This window comes from Ochotona princeps, chromosome X (genome assembly GCF_030435755.1).
Source record: "Ochotona princeps isolate mOchPri1 chromosome X, mOchPri1.hap1, whole genome shotgun sequence".
Lineage (NCBI taxonomy): Eukaryota > Metazoa > Chordata > Mammalia > Lagomorpha > Ochotonidae > Ochotona > Ochotona princeps.
This window is the reverse complement of record NC_080865.1, coordinates 5,048,382-5,066,821: the sequence shown is the minus strand read 5'-3', so window position 1 is coordinate 5,066,821 and position 18,440 is coordinate 5,048,382. Positions and strand designations below refer to the sequence as shown.

Sequence of the window (18,440 nt, the reverse complement as noted above, 5' to 3'; positions counted from 1 at the left end):
CACAAAGGCATTGTAGATGGACGATAAGCTTAAGTAACGGTATGACATAGGAAGAAACCAAGTGTATGCTTGGGAAGTAGTACATGACCTAAGAGGCTGGAAGGGACCAAATGTTGGAGAGCCTTGGATAACAGGCTCTGGAGCTTTGGTTTAGGCCTTCAGGTCCATGTGACCTTTGGGGCTTAGCCATGATCAGTTCCGTGATTTCAAATATGACTTTGGAGATTTCTGCAGGAATCCAGGAGAGTGCAGCAGACAGGAAGCAACAGGATCAGAGCAGAGGCTCCCACTATCAGTTTGCAGTCAGCTCGAAGAGGTGCTCCTTTAACTTCCCTGCTGCCAATGTCCTGCTCTACCACAAAACTCAGCTCAATATAATTTATCAGAGAAGCTTTTGTTGTCTTCCCATTGGTGATCCCGGTTGGACTGTGCGCCTCCTCAACATTCTCTTCCAGGTGACATGAAACATTCTTATGCTTCCCAGCCAGGCTGAGTTTCGTCACGGACAGGGCATGAGTCTCATCCTTTTTGTACCATTAACGATTAACATAGGTTTTGACACATGGGAAGTTCTTTCATTGTTGAATTAGCTAAAGTCCAAGTAGATGAAGGGAAGGAAGAAATGAAAGATAACAGAGTTGGAAACAGGGAGGAGGGGGTAGCTGAAGGAAAGGGGCAGATAGGAAGTTGAGCTAGGGAAGAGAAAGAAGTGGAATGAGATAGAGAAAAGGAGAGTGCAGAGTCAATATCAGATCCCTTTTTCCTCATCAGTACAATCATATATAAGAGACCTATAACTAACTATAAGGTTTGGAATCAAAATGATCTGGACAAATACCCTGGTTTCGTTGCTTAGAGCCATGTGCTTGCACACAAGACATTCAGATTCCTCAGTTATGAAATGGTGAAGAAAATAGAAATACTAAAATATACTACTAATAGTATGCTAATAATAATAATGGTAATAAAGTCACATTTCACTCACAGGGTTTTTTTTCTAACAATTTATTTTATTACCTACAAAAATCCCATGGCAACTGTTTTAGAACATAAGTTTTTCACAGCATTATTTTTTTTTAAAAGATTTATTTTATTTTTATTACAAAGTCAGATATACTGAGAGGAGGAGAGATAGAGAGGAAGTGGAGCTGCCGGGATTAGAACCAGTGGCCATACGGGATCAAGGCGAGGACCTTAGCCACCAGGCCACACTGCCGAGCCCCCACAGCATTATTTTGAGGTAATGGAATTCATTGGGAGCATGTATTTAGTATTAAATGTCTTTTTCTATGCCTAGCACCCAGCATGGATTTGAGCGAAAAAGTATGTGCTCATTTTTTAAACTATAAAAATTTACCAAATCGTAGTGTAATGCTAGTAGTATGATAGTAATACTACCAATCCTGGCAGTAATTGCTACATGACTCAGTCTCCAGAGGATTATACAACGAAAGGTTTCAGAGACGTACCTTTAGTTGGTGTTCCTATCCAGTTGAGATACCGTGTGAGCTTTGTGGAGATGTACGTCTTGCCTCGAGCTGGTAAACCCACCATGATCACCATTGTGGGAGAATTGGTAAACTGGGGTATGGATGCTGGAAGAGAAACAGAGTCTCAAAAGCTTATTTTCCAACTCACAAATCTTCTAGCATCTAACCAGACATATAGAATTGGAAAGATCATCTTTCCCACTATTAGGATAAAAGAGCTGGAAAATTTCAAATTATCTCTTGACCTAATTAAATGACTAAGGCTGCAACATGCTAACCCCCAATCTGTAAAAAGAGGCAGCTTCCAGGTAGCAACAGGACCCATACATCTGCTTCTCTGTGCAAGGCTCACTGAACAACCTATAGACTCACAAAACATTCAGCTTAGAATCATTACTGAGTGGTTACTGACTTGTTGTGGGCTGGTGTGAGAATGTGAAGCCCATAAGGACTGAGCCATAGGCAACTCAATAGCATTTTGTGTAGTCTTGCTGCAGGAATTTCATCAGGGAAGACTGAGAAGACTCCCAAGAAAAGTGGTTTTTGGCTTGAGAAAGGGAACAGAATGGTAGTCACTGGCAAAACGGCTATGGGGTAGCAGCCTTAACCTTCAGCAGGGCAGCACTGCGGCACGGGAGCACTTGCGGTGATGCACTGCCGCTTACAGAGCAGAACTGCTGACATCATCTATTGGTTTGTCTACATCAGCCTGCCCTATTTCACCAAAGGAGAATAAAAGCATTAATCTGCAGAAGAAAGACAACAGAAACTGGGGTTATCTGTTGAAATTCGCAACAACTGGGGGAGGACAAAGGGGAATATATTTTACCCGGGGGAGGAGCAGGACAGCATGCTTGGCTGGCAATTACGTTTGCGGGAGGGGCAGGAGTATTCATGAGACTCATGCCTCCAACACCCAGGATAAGCCTGCCTACGACTAGAACGTAACCAGAAGAGACTGCAATGTCCCTAGCCCTTATTCCTACTACCAAGTTAAAAGGCACCAGGAAAAAATAATAGTGGGAATTAAGTGTAGGGCATGCAAAATATTGTGGGAACATCACAAAGGGAAGAAGGTAAGGGAAACTGGTCTGAAGAGACTAAACAACTACCAGGACTAGACTCAGCTATAGCACAGATGCTGGGATTATCAGACAGGGAATTTAAAACAGCCATAATTAATATGTTAAAGGCTCTGCTGGGAAAGGCAGTTGGATAGATAACTTCAGTAGGGGTAGAAAGTATAAAAAAGAATCATATATAAATGCATGGGAGAAAAAAACCACAGTAACAGACCTGAAGTATATCTTTGATGTGCTCATCAGTGGACTCAATACAGCAAGGAGGAATCATTGAATTTGAAGACAGGTCCATAGAAATTACATAAACTGAAGAGCATGGAGAAAAGGAGGTAAAAGAGAAAACAGAACAGAACATTCAAGAACTGTGGCACAATACCAAACAGCAGAAAATATATGTTCTCAGAATACAACAAAGGGAATAATGAGAGAATTACAGAGAAAAAAATATTTGAAGACATACTCACTAATGGTCCAAATATTCCAAAATTAGTGACTGACAACAAATTATAGATCTAGGAAGCTTGGAGGCATCAAGTAAGATCAATACTCCAAAAACTCAACAAAACCAACTAGGCAACAACAAGAAGAAACACAAAAGGAAAATAGAAACAAAAATAAAAACTTAAAGGTGGGCCAGGAAGGAGGAGCTGAGATGAGCAATACCTTACCCAAGGAGGAACGAAAAGAAGAATTACATTAGTCTTTTTGTCAGAACCATATAAACAAAAAGGAAGTAGAAGAAAATTTTTGAGGTGTTTAAAGAAAAAAAATCAATTGAGAATTATAAATCCTGCAAGACACATGCTTCAAAAATGAATGCAAAATACCTTTTCAGACAAATAAAACTGATGAAATTCATCAGTTTTAGACCTATCTTACAAAAAAGTAACAATGATAGTTATTTAGGCAGATGGGATATGATTTGCTTAGGAAATTATGTCCAAAATCAAAGGTATAGTTTTGACAATGGAATAAATGAAAATAAAACATAACTATTTTTCATATTATTAATCGATTCTAACTATAAACTACGTTAAAGTTTTGATGGTAATGATGTATTACGTGATTATAGTTTATGTAAGAATGAAATGAAACATAACAATGATACAAGGCAGCAGAGGAAGGAATTGGAAAAACATGTTATAAGATACACTACACATGAAGCAGGGTAATGTTATATGAAGGGAAACTCAAATTTTCTTAAAACGTATATGGCAAACTCTAGGACAAGGATGAGTAATGTCCAGCATGCGAGCCATATAAGGCCCACAAAATCATTTGGTCTGGTCCTATGAAGGCACCATCAGGTGGAACTTGGAATTCTGTATATCTGTAGCAGATTCATTTTTAAGTTGTTCTCTTTTCATGCCCTGCAAATGACACTAAGAAATCCAAATGGCCCTTGGCAGAGAAAAGGTTCCCCAACCCTACTCTAGGAGAACCACTGAAAGAGTAGAAAGATATATGTGATAAATGTAGAAGACAGGATCATAAAACATGATTGAAATAAAAAAACAAAAGGGGGATTAAAACACAGAACAAATTCAATAACTGGAACATAGCTGATAAGATAGATTTTATCATCTATGTCAAGAATAACTTTAAACCTGAATTATCTAAATACACCAATCATTTAAAGACAGACTGACAAGCTGGATAAGAAAACAAGACTTGAGTGTATGCTGTCTACGAAAACACATAAAGTTAGGTTTGACTCTGGGATCTTCTTTGAATTCTAACTAAAATAAAAGGCTTTCATAGAACGCATAGTGTCCTACATAAACCTAAAAAGTAAATTTGTATAGATGGATTAGGGAAGAATATCAGTTTGAAGTATCACCTAAAAATTATTTTTCCCCTTCAACATCCTGAGCCTGACTTCAAAATGGCATGAAACCCAGAAATGGCATGAAATGGCATGAAATCCATTGTTTAGGAGACAGAATCAGGTGAAGATCAAGCCTTGGAGTTTGGGGCTTGAGGAATGGAAAAGAGAACTAAGGTTCTAAGAGGATGGGAGAATCCTTTGGGTTTTCTTTCCCTTTCTTTTCTCTCTCAATTCTTTCTCATCTTTAGCACCACAGTGGAAACAGCAGCAACAAAGGCTCAGGAAAAATGGCCCAGAATGGGAGCCCCTCCACTAGGTGGGACAACAGTGTCAAGAAGACACAACTAGACTTCATCCTATTTTTTTTTTTTTACCCCTCTCCTTGCAAATTGTTTCTGGAAGTTGTACCACCATGACAGTGGAACTGAAAAATACTGAAAAGATAAAGGAGAGAGAAGGATTTTGACAAGGAACTAAATAAAGTCGATATGAATCCAAGAGATTATCTCTAATTTATCTTTTGAACCTAAATAGCTTAACAAAGATTTGCACTACCAAGTACACCTCTGCCCAAGTCCCAAACTGACCACTAGGTGGTGCACACACAGGACAGATTCAAATACTACTACTGCAAAAGCTTTGAAAATCGAATCTATATAGAAACCACAATGCACAGAAAACAAAAATACCAACTCTTTCAGTAGATTTTGTATAAACAGAATTGAGAACCTCAAAACAGACCCCAAACTTTCAGGATATGAGCTAAAATCAATTAGTCTGTATATAAATATGGAAATCTCAGCAGACATTGAAAGATAATCAACAGACATGAATGATAACACCATACTTTATAATTAACCTTACATATTTAAAACTTGAATGCACAATAACAAATTATCATGGAGAAAAATACTAAAAATAGATCATCAAATAGATATTTTGAAGCAAAAATGCAGTAACTGAAAATTTAAAACTCAAAAAAGATAAAATTATAAATATGAAACATTGTAATAGAGATAAATAATGAACAACTCCAAGTACACAAATTGACAATTAAACATAAAATGGCATGAAATGCCCAAATTCATCCAAAATGAAATAGATAATAGGAATTCTACAAATGATTTTTTAAAATTGATGCATCAATTCTAAAAAGTTTCTTTAGGAAACTAGAATATAGGCATATATTTATCAACCTATTCCATAAGGCCAACACTACAGTAAAGTAGGCACCATAGTGTGACAGGTTAAGCCTCGGCTTACAATGGCCACATCGCATAATGGCATCCTGGTTTGAGTTACGGTTTCTCCATATATCTGATCTAGTTTCCTACTAATCCATTTTGGAGGCAGCAGATGATGACCACAAGTATTGCTGTTCTTGCCATCTACATAGGAAATCCGAATGAAATACCCAGACGTTGTGGATCACTTTCAAATAGGTAGGTAGGTCAATAAATAGTTAATCTTAAAGAAGAAATGGTGAGGCTGGCATTGTAGCACAGTAAATTAAGCTGCTGCTGGTGAAGCCAGCATCCCATATCACAGAGGTGGTTTGAATTACAACTGCTCCTGTTTTAATTCAGCTCCCTGTTGGTGTAACCAGAAAAGCCACAGAGGATGGCTGACCCAAGTGTTTGGACCCCTGACCCGTGTGGGAGACCCAGATGGAGTTCCAGGTTGCTGGCTGCAGCTTGGCGTAGTCTTGGCCATGGCAGCTATTTGACGAGTGAACCAGTGAATGGAAAAATCTCTCCCCAGCCTCTCATTGAACCAGTGCATGGAAGAGCGCTCTCTCTCTCTCTCTCTCTCTCTCTCTCCCCAGCCTCTCATTGAACCAGTGCATGGAAGAGCTCTCTCTATCTCTCTCTCTCTCTCTCTCTCTCTCTCTCTCTCTGTATCTGTCTTTCCCTCTCTCAATGTTCCAGAGGATGGGAAACACTCGCCTTTCTTTGTTTCAGTCTTTTGCCTCTCTGATACTGTGTGTTTCAAATAAGTTTTTAAAATTCTAAAAATGAAAATCTACAAAGAAAAGTACAAGTATGTCATGAGCAGAGATTTGAAAGCCCTCAAAAATTGCAAGTAAAAGTTGAACATATATTAAATAGAAAATTAATGCACTATGATGAATAACATAGTTTATCCCAGGAATACAAGATTGGCTCAATATATGCAAATAAATCAAAGTAATCCATCTAAAGAGGAAAAAATCCCATGTTATATCAGCAGATGGGAGAAAACGTTTGACAACATACAAGCTCCACTCATGAAAAATCTCAGCAAATCGCGAATAAAAAGGCAATTCTGCAACCAGCACAGCCTACAAGTGACATCATACTTTGCTGCCAGACTACATGCTTTCACCCACTTTCACCACCACTTGAACTTCTAGTTAAGATTATAAGGCAAAAAGGAATCAAAAGCATACATATTAAAAAGGTATAAATAAATTGTCTCTCTTCACAGCTAATATGATTGCCTGTGTAGGAAAATCCCAGGAAAACTATATAAGAAAATTCTAGAACTTGTGAGTTGATAAAATTAATAAGACACAATATCAATACATAAATGAATCATTTTCCTTATATATAATCAATGAGCAAGTAGATATCAAAACATCAAAATGCACCTGGGAAAGCAGTGGAAGATGGCTCAAGTACCTGGGCCCCTGATCCCACATGGGAGACTGGATGGAGTTTCAGCCACTCCTGTCTATTGTGGCCATTTGAGAGGTAAACTGGCAGATGAAAAACTGATTTCTCTCTCTTTCTCTGTCTTTATGATAAAATACATCTTTAAAAATAGAGAAACCAATCCCATGATGTAGCAGGTAAAGTTGCTACCTTGTGGCACCAGCATCCCATATGGGTCACAGTTGGATCCTGGCTGCTCTTCTTCTAGCCAGCTCCCTGTTTATGGTCTGGGAAAGTGCTTGGGCCCCTGCAATCATATGGAGGACCCTGAAGAAGCTCCTGGAGGCAGCTCCCATCCTCTGTCCTGGCTTGGGACCAGCCCAGCTCCATTTTTTTTTTTGGCCAATTGGGGAATGAGATGAATCATAGAGGATCTGTGTGTGTGTGTGTGTGTGTGTGTGCACGCGTGTGTGTGAATCTGTCTTCATAGAGGATCTCTCTCTCTCTCTCTGTGAATCTGTCTCTGAAATAAATATTTTTTAAAAAATAAATAAAATGTTTGAAATACACACATGGCTTTTTCATAATACACATTTTCTGTGAACTTTTCATTATCCCTCCTATATGTCTTTTTTTTTGGCCAACACCATTATAGTGAATCTCAAAATCAGGTAATGAGTTTCAAATACTAAAAAGAAAGAAGCTAGAGCCAAAAAATTGACATACAATTCCATTTATATTACATCAAGGAAAGGCAAAATTATTTTCACAGAAAAAAGATCAGTAGTTGCTGAGAGTTGAGGGATGTCAGAGGGACTAGCTATAATTAGCTATTCAAAAGAACTGGGGGTGATGTTATATGCTCTGTGTCATAATGTAGAAATGAATATCTACTGATTTTACATATGAGCATTTGTCAAAGCCCACAGAACAAAGTTTTATTGTATTCTAGTTTTTAAAAATTTTAAAACTTCAAGTTTTTAAAATTCAACTAAAATATTCTAAAATAACTCAATATTCAGTGTAGCTCAGAGTAAACAGATCTACTTACATTCCAATTGTATATCACAAGTTCACAAAACAGAGTAGTGGTAAAGATAAATAACTATGGAAAATAGTGTTGTGAAGGATACTGTCAGATTAATGACTGAAAAATAACTTCATGGAACTGTATTCTAGTTTAGAAACTTTTTTCTCACAGGGTTATGGGTTAATAATTCTGAAACTTATCTGTATAGTAAATTTGAACACATAAATTAATTGTAGGTAACAGGAGAAAATCTAGAATTTTCCCTGTAATTCTTCAGTAGGGTCAGAAATTCCAGTATTGACTCATATATGTTTTAGTATCAGCAAATACATACCGAAACATATGTGTTAGAATGCACACAAGTAAATACTCCTTAGTTCTGTCTGCTAAGAGTGCAAAGGAGCAGAATGATACCATAGAAGCTAACAATCACATCTTGCACCCAGCTCTTGCTTTCAAACCATAAATCCTCGGAGAAATGGTCGAGGCACTTCCTGTGAAAAAGGAAGTACTAAAAGCAAATAGAATCAGAGTATGTAAATGTCTCACAGGAGGAAGGTAATATTAATAGGTAGAGCACAGAGAAGCGAAACTATTCTATATGATAAATCTGTCCAAACCCACACCAAAATGAACCGTAATGCAAACTGTAAGAAAAAAAATTCACTCTGGTAGAGGACGAAGTTTTGACGCATGTGCTAGGGCGGGAGATATATGGGAAATCTATACTCGATTTTTACTACAAACCTAAAACTGTTCTGAAAACTAAAGTGTTTTAAAAACAAACAAACAAACAAACAAAACCCACAGAGAAGCCAACTTGAGTTTCTAAAGCAAGGGATGAAAAAACATGCACTGGGATCCCATGTGGGCACCAGTTCGTGTCCCGGCAGCTCCACTTCCCATCCAGCTCCCTGCTTGTGGCCGGGGAGGACAGTGGAGGACAGCCCAAAACCTTGGGACCTGAACCCACAAGGGAGACCTGGAAGAAGCTTCTGGCTCCTGGCTTCCAATCAGCTCAGCTCCAGCCACTGTGCCTGCTTGGGGAGTGAATAGGTGGATAGAAGATCTTTCTGTCTCTCCTTCTCTCTGTAAATCTGCATTTCCAAGAAAAAAATTAAATAAATCTTTAAAAATATAAAAAGGATATTAGTGTGATATTAAAGAAACCTGAAAGAATTGTCTAGTTTTATTAATTTCTTAGTTTTGACAAATGCACCATGCTTATGTAAAGTGATAACATTAGTGGAGGATAAGTGAAGGGTACACACGACTTCTTTTTAGTACGTCTGTAAAATGCAAATTATTTTAAGGTAAAAAGCTAACAAAAAGCTTATTCCCATTGGCTGAATTCGGCAGACATGAATTTTCTGCATTTTCCTGTTTTATCTAGTCCCTTAAGTTGGGTACAATTTTATTGCTTCCGCTACCAATTCTCGTTCTTAGAAAAGAACCCTAGGACAACCAGTTATCATTCTTTCCAAGATCTTTTGTTCACTTCCAGGTAGCTTGAAGTACTATAGTATCTTAGTCAAGATATTATTACAGATTTCTTTTTCTGGTGATATTTTGAATCTTTACCAGTAAAAAACATCTAAAACCACTGAATTTAAAGCAAATCAAACATGGCTGAGCTTGTGTGAAAGTAATGAGAATTCTCAGAGGCCAGAAATGAGGGAGGAGAAGTGTAGATCAAAGAGATAAATATACATCCAAATCTATTTTTATACTGGTAGCCTGAAGCAATGTTTTACAAACCATGGATCATGATCTTTTGGTAGAATGGAAACAATTGAGTAGGCACAACAGGCAGCTTATAACACTGTCCTTAGTGACCCTACTTCTTGTTATTGTATACATATGTATTGTGTAGTGTCACTGGATGTGGGCTGAGTCCAGAGAGTTGCTTTTAACTCACATGATATGGTAAAGGTGATGGGATACTAATTTCGAGATTTCAGTACAAAAGACGCTGACCTCTATCTGATTAGTCCTTTCTTGGTTTCTAAACTGGTTTTCTCTGTTGGAAGACAGCTGTCAAACTGTTAACTTTCTTATGGGAAGGAACACGTAGAAGGAACTGAGGATGGTGTTTGGCAAGCAGCTAGTGAGAAACTGAGGACCTCCTGATGCAAGGAACTGGATCTTCTAACAACAACGTGGATGAGTTTGGAAGTAAATCCTCCTCTAAAAGGAGAGCACTGAAATTATTGCAATCCCAGTAAAAATCTTGCTTTGTAGCTTAGTTTAGATCCTGAGCAAAACATTCACTGTTCCCATGCAACCTGTGAGACAATAGCTGTTTGAGGCTTTAAGCCATTGAGTTTTGAGCAGTTTGTTACACAAAAATAGATGAAAAATACAGCATGTGACAAAAAGCACTTTTCTTAAGCATTTATGTGTACATATCTGTGTGCTTATTGAGTGGTAAAGGGTTTCTGCTGTGGGTCACAATCAAAAGACTGACAATGCTCTGATTCACAATGTAGACTTTTACATATAGCACATACACAAGACAGTAAATAAAACTCTATTTACCCAACTGGAACATTGATCTGAGGTCTTGTTTTTAAAGTGAGGACTCAACAAACCTGTCATAATCAGTGATTGAAGAAATATTTGATTGAGAAGACTGCCTCAGCACTGGCTTGGTGGAAGGAACAAGAGGAAATAGATGTTTCTGAGATTTACTAACTCAATCTTGCATTCATAAAGTTTAGGCATGAAATGTACACAAGCCATGTAGGAAAAAACACAAGCGCTCTCTCTCTCTCGCTCTCTCTCTCTCTCTCTCTCTCTCTCTCTCTCTCTCACACACACACACACACACACACACACATTTACAAATAATCAAGAGCAACAACAAATTAAAGAATATTAAAGAATCAGAATTGCCAAAAGTACAACTGGACTTATCTGATACACACTGTAAAGTAAGTATGGGTGATATGGATATTGGCTACGTTGGCTAGGTAGTCTCCACGCTTTATCCCTGAACTGCTGGAAACTCCACCCATCTCAGCGTCAATCCAACACACTCACTTTCCCCCAGGATGTATCCAAGCCTATTCCATCATTCAGAAGATGCCATAGTGAACACATATCTGCTGAGATCCACATGGAGATACTATGAAATTGCTGCACACAGAACTCTGCCCAAATTAAACTTATTTGTATATTTAATTAGGATATAATATCCTACTCAATAAATGGAGTTGCTGATCTGAAGTGGGGCAGAATTTTTTCCCATGAGGTTGCCTGCCTTCACTTTTGAGTGTGTGCTGTGTTTTTAACCTCTTTAAATAAATCCCAGTCCCACTCACACACTTTATCTATGTGTCTGCACTAAATTCATCTTTATGCTAACACAGAAACTTGCAATAAATCCACGTGGGGACTCTGTATACCCCATAACAATACATTTGGAGGGATGGAAAAAAGTACCAAAATTATATCACAGAAGACTATTATAACAAGACTTTATGACTTTTAAAAATAATCTAATAAACTTTGTAGAAATTAAAAATAAAAGCATCGGAACCAAAATTTTATTTTTAGTTGAATAGCAAATTAAATAGATGTGATTAGATAATTAGAAAACTAAAAATCTCAAAAAATTATATATATATGTCATATGAATAAGAAGATAATGAAAGATGAGGGGCCAAGGCAGTGGTGTTGCAAGCTAGTCCTCTGCCAGTGGTGCCAGCATCCTACATGGGTGCTGGTTCATGTTCCAGCTGCTCCACTTTAAATCCAGCTCTCTGCTTATGGTCTGTGAAAGCATCAGAGAAGGGACCAACTCCTTGGATCCTTGCACCTGCATGAGAGACCTGGAAGAAGCTCTGACTCTGAATCAGCTCAGCTCTGGCTGTTGTGACCATCTGGGGGAGTGAACCCACAGATGAAGGATTTCTATCTCTGTGTTTCACCCCCTCTCTCTAATCTTGACTTTCCAAGTAAAATAAATAAATCTTTAGAAACAAATATGAACTAGAAATTTAGAATGATAAGTTCTACTAAAGGGTTTAAGTGCAGCTTCAGAAAGAGAGGATAAATTGTGAAAGAGGCAGTACCTGAATAAATTATATAATGAGATATCTTATGAATGAAAGAAACCAGTCCTCAGGGAAGTGGAAGAGAAGGAGAGGGAAAGGAAAAAGAGGAAGAATAAAAGGAAAAGAGGAGAAGGCGGAAGAGGAGTAGAAGAGGAAAACTGAAGAAAAAGACGCAGCAACAGCAGCAGCAGCATTTAGAAAAGCCATAATAAAATTCCAAAACATGAATTTCGAACAGATCTTGAAAACCATCATGGAAAAAAGAAATTGCTTATAAGAGGAAAAGAGATTTGCTGTTGACTTTTCAACAGCAATAATAAAATCAGACCAGTAAAACAATATCATTAAGGTTCCCTCAGAAAATAACTATTAATTCAGAATTGAATACTCAGAAACTATCTTCAAGAATATGGAGGCAATAAACACATTTTCAAGCAAATGATTCTGACAGAATTTATTAACAACAGATTCTTTTTAAAAGATTTATTTAATTTTTATGGGAAAGACAGATTTACAGACAGAAGGAGAGACAGAGAGGAAGATCTTCCATCTACTGTTTCACTCCCCAAATGGCAACAATGGCCAGAGCTGAGCTGAGCTGAAGCCAGGAGCCAGAAGCTTCTTCCAGCTCTCCCTTGTGGGTGCAGGGTCCCAAGGCTTTGGGCCGTCCTCGACTGCTTTCCCAGGCCACAAGCAGGGAGCTGGATGGGAAGTGGAGCTGCCAGGATTAGAACCAGCACCCATATGGGATCCTGGCGAAACACGCAAGGCAAGGACTTTAGCCAACCGGCTACCACACTTGGCTCACAACAGACTGTTAATGAGAGGGCCTTTATGGGATGCATTTAAGAGAGAAGAAAGATAGTCCAAATGGAAGAGCTAGGAAGCAAGAAGGGATGGAGACCAAGTAAAATGATAAACATGCAAAACTAAATCAATGTAGACTTGAAATTTTTTTCAAAAAAGATGCTTGATTTGTGGATTTATAAAACAACTAAGGGGCTTCTATTTTGGGTTCCAAGGGCTTTGTTTCTTTCACTTTTACAATAATAAAGATTTGGTCAAAGTGAAAATCAGTGCTTTTTCTTGGATCCATCAGAGAACTAAGAACATGGAGGAATCTGCAGTCAGGCATTCTGAGAGATAGCATCTGAGATCTGCTTATCTAGAGCAAAAGGCATTGGATGGCAGAAGCCAGTAAGGAATAAACAATAATTTTGACAGACTGCTTCTGGGTGAGTGCAGATTAACACGGCAGTCTATAAGGGGTCTCCATACTCTCATGAGATTTTATTTCAGCAACTCTATAAAATTTTAAAAAATACATTCATATATTTTGAATGTCCAACTTAGAAGGAGATGCACTGACACAGATGAACTACCTGCTGGTTCACTCCTCAGATGGCCACAACGGCCAGCGCTAGGCTAGATGAATGTTAAGGGCCAGGAGTTTCTTTCAGGTCTCCTATATGGGTGTCAAACAGGAGCCCAAACATGTGGATCATCTGCTGTTATTCCAGCAGGGAGCTGGATCAAAAAAAAAATTGCAGCAGCTGAGACATGAACAGATGCTCATATGGGATGCAGCACTGCAGGCAGTGGCTTTACATGTTATGCCAAAATGTTAAACCTCTATAAGATTTTTTACAGAGAGGATACAAAAATGCTTCCATGTGACATCATTTATTGCAGGGGGACAAGAATAAAATTGTGCAACCCTCATAGGGTTTTCTAATTGAGTCTGAGAACATAGTATCTTGCAATTTTGAAATTTGTAACAGTCACAGCAAGAGAAATTTGTCCATGCCAATCTTCATGGGTCCATGCCAATCTTCATGGGTCAGCTAAGCGGGAGGTGGGGGTGAGGTGGGCAGAGAGGAAGCCAGTCAGTAAAAGAGAGGGCTTCAAATTAATTGGCTGTGAATGCTACAGCCAGAGAAGGAAGAGATGGCCATAGCCCCCAAACACAGTCCCAATGTACAATAAAAAGACTGAAATTCCGTGCAATAAGTGAATTAGAGACCATCTCCCTTCTCCCATGCTTCATAGGTATGTTAATACGTATTCAGCAACAATAATTGATTACAACTGCTAGGGTTGTAAGAGAATCTCTGAGGAGCAATCCACAGAGAAACTCAAAAGCCAAGAGACAAAACCCAAACCAAACAACAATAACAACAAAACACAAAGTACCTAGAGGAACTGGAAACCTCTGGCACCCATAACCATGCATAAAAACTAAGACAAAAATATCTTGAAAGAACCCACAAAATGGGGTGGCAGAAGCATCTCACATATAGAGGAATGGTAAATGTTTCAGAAGATTTCTTATTGGAAATCATGGAAATAAGATAGTAGAGTGAAAACTCTATCATTGAAAGAAAAAAAATATTAGAACTTTTTATTCAGGAATGTTTCTCAGGAAGAATAAAGACTTTCTCATATAAATTTTGATTATGAATCAAATATTCAAAGACCAGTCCTGAAAGAAATATTAATGGAAAACAATGGAAAAGAAAAATAAAAGGAAAACTACAACATATTTTTTTAAAAATATCATTCAATTGTTTCCTTTTTTTGGACAACAGAAAAAGAGTGAGGAAGCAAGATCAAGCTTGATCTTCCATCCACTGATTCACTCCTCAAATGTCCAAAACAGTTGAGGCTGAGCCAGGCCAAGGCAGAAGCCTGGAACTCCATCTAAGCTTTCCACGTGGCGGGCAGGGACCCAAGCTTTTGGAAACCATCACCTGATTTCTCCCAGAGCGTGCACCTGGGAGAAGCAGAGCCAGGACCCTAACCTGGAAATTGTGATGTGGGACACAGCCATCCCAAGCACTGCTAAATAACTGCCTATACAAAACACTGCTGAAAGAAATTTAAAAAGATGTAAATAGATGGAAAAAAAACTCTGATGTTTACATTGCTAAGACTTAACATTGTCAAATGGCAAGTTAGGAGCCTGAAATGATCAACAGTTCAATGTAGCTCTAACAAAATCCCAACTGACTTCTTTGTAGAATTGAAAAAGTGATCCTAAAACCCACATGGAGATTAAAGGGGTTCAAGATATTAAAAATTTCTTTTTTAAAAGAACAAGGTGGGAGGACACAAACATCTCAATTTCAAAATTTCCAAAAAATGAAATTAGTTGATTGTGCGATACTGGCATAAGGAAAGACATATTAATCAATAGCATGGAATTGGGAATCCAAAAATAAACATTTCAATTTGGTTGACCAATTTTTACCAAGTGTGCCAAGACAATTTCGTGGAGGAAAGAAGTGTCTTTTTTCTTTCTTTTCTTTTTTTTTAAACAAATGCTGTGGGGACAACAGGCTATCTTCATGTAAAAGAATGAACATATATTTGTATCTTACACCATATGTAATAATTAACTCAAAATGAACACCAAAAGAATGAAGGTGTATTTCTATCTCATATCATCTGCAAGAAATTAAGTGAAAAATGACTAAATACATAAATGAAGAACCAAAACTATAAAAGCCTAAGAAAACGACCTCGTCATAAATCACTGTAACATTAAACAATTTTCTTAGACACCGGAAGCACAAGCACCAAAATTAAAACCTGTTGTGTTTCAAGATACACTATCAAGAAAGTGAAAAAAATACTTCATAGAATGAGAATAAATATTAGCAAATCATATATCTGATGTGTCTACTACCAATAATCAATAACCAAAGGGCAAATAACCCAATTTTAAAATGAGCAAAGAACTTTAATATTTTCCCCTAAATAAATACAACTAGTCAGTAAACATGTGAAATGATGCTCAGTACCACTAGTCATCAGAGAAATGCAAGTGAAAACTACAAGGAGACGTCATGACATAACTAGGATGCATAGATTACTGCTAAAGAAAAAGGACAATTACAAAGTTAGTGAAGATATAGAGAAACTAGAACTCTCGCATGCTGTTTTTCAGAATGTAAAATGGTAAATGCATTTTGGAAAACGGTTTTGCAGGGTGTCTCCTCAAAGCATAACAGATAGTTACCACTATGTGACTCAGCAATTTTACTTCTAGGTAAATAACATATCCATGCAAACATTTGCACATGAATGTTCATGGCAGTATTATTCATAATAGTAAAAATGGAAAGAACTCAAATGTCCATCAGTTCACAGGTCAATAAACAAAGTGAGATATGCACTTACTATGGATTACTAACGAGTTATAAAAAGTAGTGAAGTACCTATAAATACTACAGCATGGATTAACCTCGAAATCATTATACTCAGTGAAAAAAGGCAGATACCAAAGACCTCATATAGCATAATTTCATTTATATGAAATGTTTATAATAAGCCAATTCAAAAAGACTGATAACAGGTCAGTGGTTGCCAGAAGCTGTGGAGCTTCTTCCTGGTATTTTGAAACACCATGCAATAAGCGTGGTGGATTCCACACTCATGTGGATGTACTCAAAATAACTGCCTTGGGTGCTTAAACATGGTGAATTTTACCATATATGAATTATATCTATCAAAAATTTTAAAAGTATAAGACAATATATGCGGCTATTCTTAAAAAGTTTACAGAAAACGGAATGGAAGGATAACACACTGTTGCAAAGAAACTGAAATCCATGCAAAGGTTTACAAAAAATATTTATTTGTAATAATTTGCAGAGAGACCGAACAGGACTCAGAGAGAGTTCCCTCTCCAAATAACTGCAATATCCAGAACTGGGCCAGGCTGAAGCCAGGAACTGAGAACTCAGTCCAAGTCTCCCATGCAGGTGGCAAGGATCCAACTATCTGAGCCACCGCCCACTGCTTCCCACGGTACACATTATTAAGAGGCTGGAATCAGGAGTAGAGTTGGACCTGAACCCAGACAATCTGATTTAGGATGCAGGCATGCTAAGAGGCATCTTAACCACTGCGCCAAATGCTACAGTTTTTCATGAGACACATTTCCATGATATTTCTGAAGACCCCTCCTATACCAGACAAATATCAAGCTTAATAAAACAAATTTAGATTTATTAATAGTAGGGAAAATTGGTTAAGGGAAATATCCCAAAGACAACAGATTATTATTAGACATTACCAGATTTAATTTTTTCATATATTGACAAAATATTTATTTCACCAGGGAGACAGATCTGAATTTGTAACTATGTACAAACTTTCAAAATTCATAGCATTAGAAGTAAACACAGATTTTTGGAATCAACAGAAAACTAAAGTACAAGAAGAACATACAACACATGAACGAGATTAACAAATATGACTTTGTGCTGGTGTTGTGGTGCAGCTCTGCCATGAATGATGTTGGCATCCCATATCAGAATTCAGGTTCAAGTTCTGAACATTCCATCTTTATCCTGCTTCATGCTAATGTGCATAGGAAAGCAGTAGATGAAAAAAACTGAGGAGGATGGTTCAAGTACTTGGGTATCTGCCACCCACATGGGAGATCCAAATGAAGTCTCCTGGCTTTAGCCTGGCCCAACCCTGGCCATTTTGGCCATTTGGGGAATGAACCAACAGATGGAAAATTTCTCAATCTCTCTCTCCCTCTCTTTCTCTCTTTCTCATACCCTCTTTCTCTCCTATCCTCCCTCCCTCCCTGTATTTCTCTCCATAATTTTGCCTTTCAAATCGGGCCCAGCGGCGTGGCCTAGCGGCTAAAGTCCTCGCCTTGAAAGCCCCGGGATCCCATATGGGCGCCGGTTCTAATCCCGGCAGCTCCACTTCCCATCCAGCTCCCTGCTTGTGGCCTGGGAAAGCAGTCGAGGACGGCCCAATGCATTGGGACCCTGCACCCGCGTGGGAGACCCGGAAGAGGTTCCAGGTTCCCGGCTTCGGATCGGCGTGCACCGGCCCGTTGCGGCTCACTTGGGGAGTGAAACATCGGATGGAAGATCTTCCTGTCTGTCTCTCCTCCTCTCTGTATATCCGGCTTTCCAAAAATAATAAAATCTTAAAAAAAAAAATTTTGCCTTTCAAATAAATACGTATCTTTTAAAAATCAAATATGATTTACTGTGATATATATTTCTAACTGATGTAGGCCAGGCAGGAAGCCAGTGAGCAAAGAAGCTAGGAGATTTCCAGGCAATTTCATAGCCTTGCACTTGTAACTCCTTATCATTTCAGCACACCCAATTTACAATGATGCCCATAAGCATCCTCCGTCAGACAGATGCCATTAGGGACATACATACACTGAGCTCCATGTGGAGATGCCACAAAAACCTTCCCAGAGGTCATCAGGTGCGCTGAACTCTACTCACATCCCAGGACATTTGCATATTCAATTTTGACATGAGTCTCTATGCAACAA

The 18,440-nt window shown here is 38.2% G+C and overlaps 1 protein-coding gene across 4 annotated transcripts in view; it reads right to left on the bottom strand.

Moving 5' to 3' along the window:
• Window positions 1-18,440, bottom strand: part of PFKFB1 (6-phosphofructo-2-kinase/fructose-2,6-biphosphatase 1) — a 56,536-nt gene that overhangs the window by 25,940 nt on the left and 12,156 nt on the right. For 3 of the 4 annotated variants that reach the window (XM_058658463.1, XM_004598290.3, XM_058658462.1), the window contains one exon: window positions 1,470-1,595. In XM_058658463.1, coding sequence (XP_058514446.1) covers window positions 1,470-1,595 — 126 coding nt within the window. Of the gene's footprint in view, window positions 1-1,469; window positions 1,596-2,786; window positions 2,879-18,440 lie in introns of all 4 variants that reach the window. The other variant, XM_058658464.1, reaches the window with a different exon arrangement.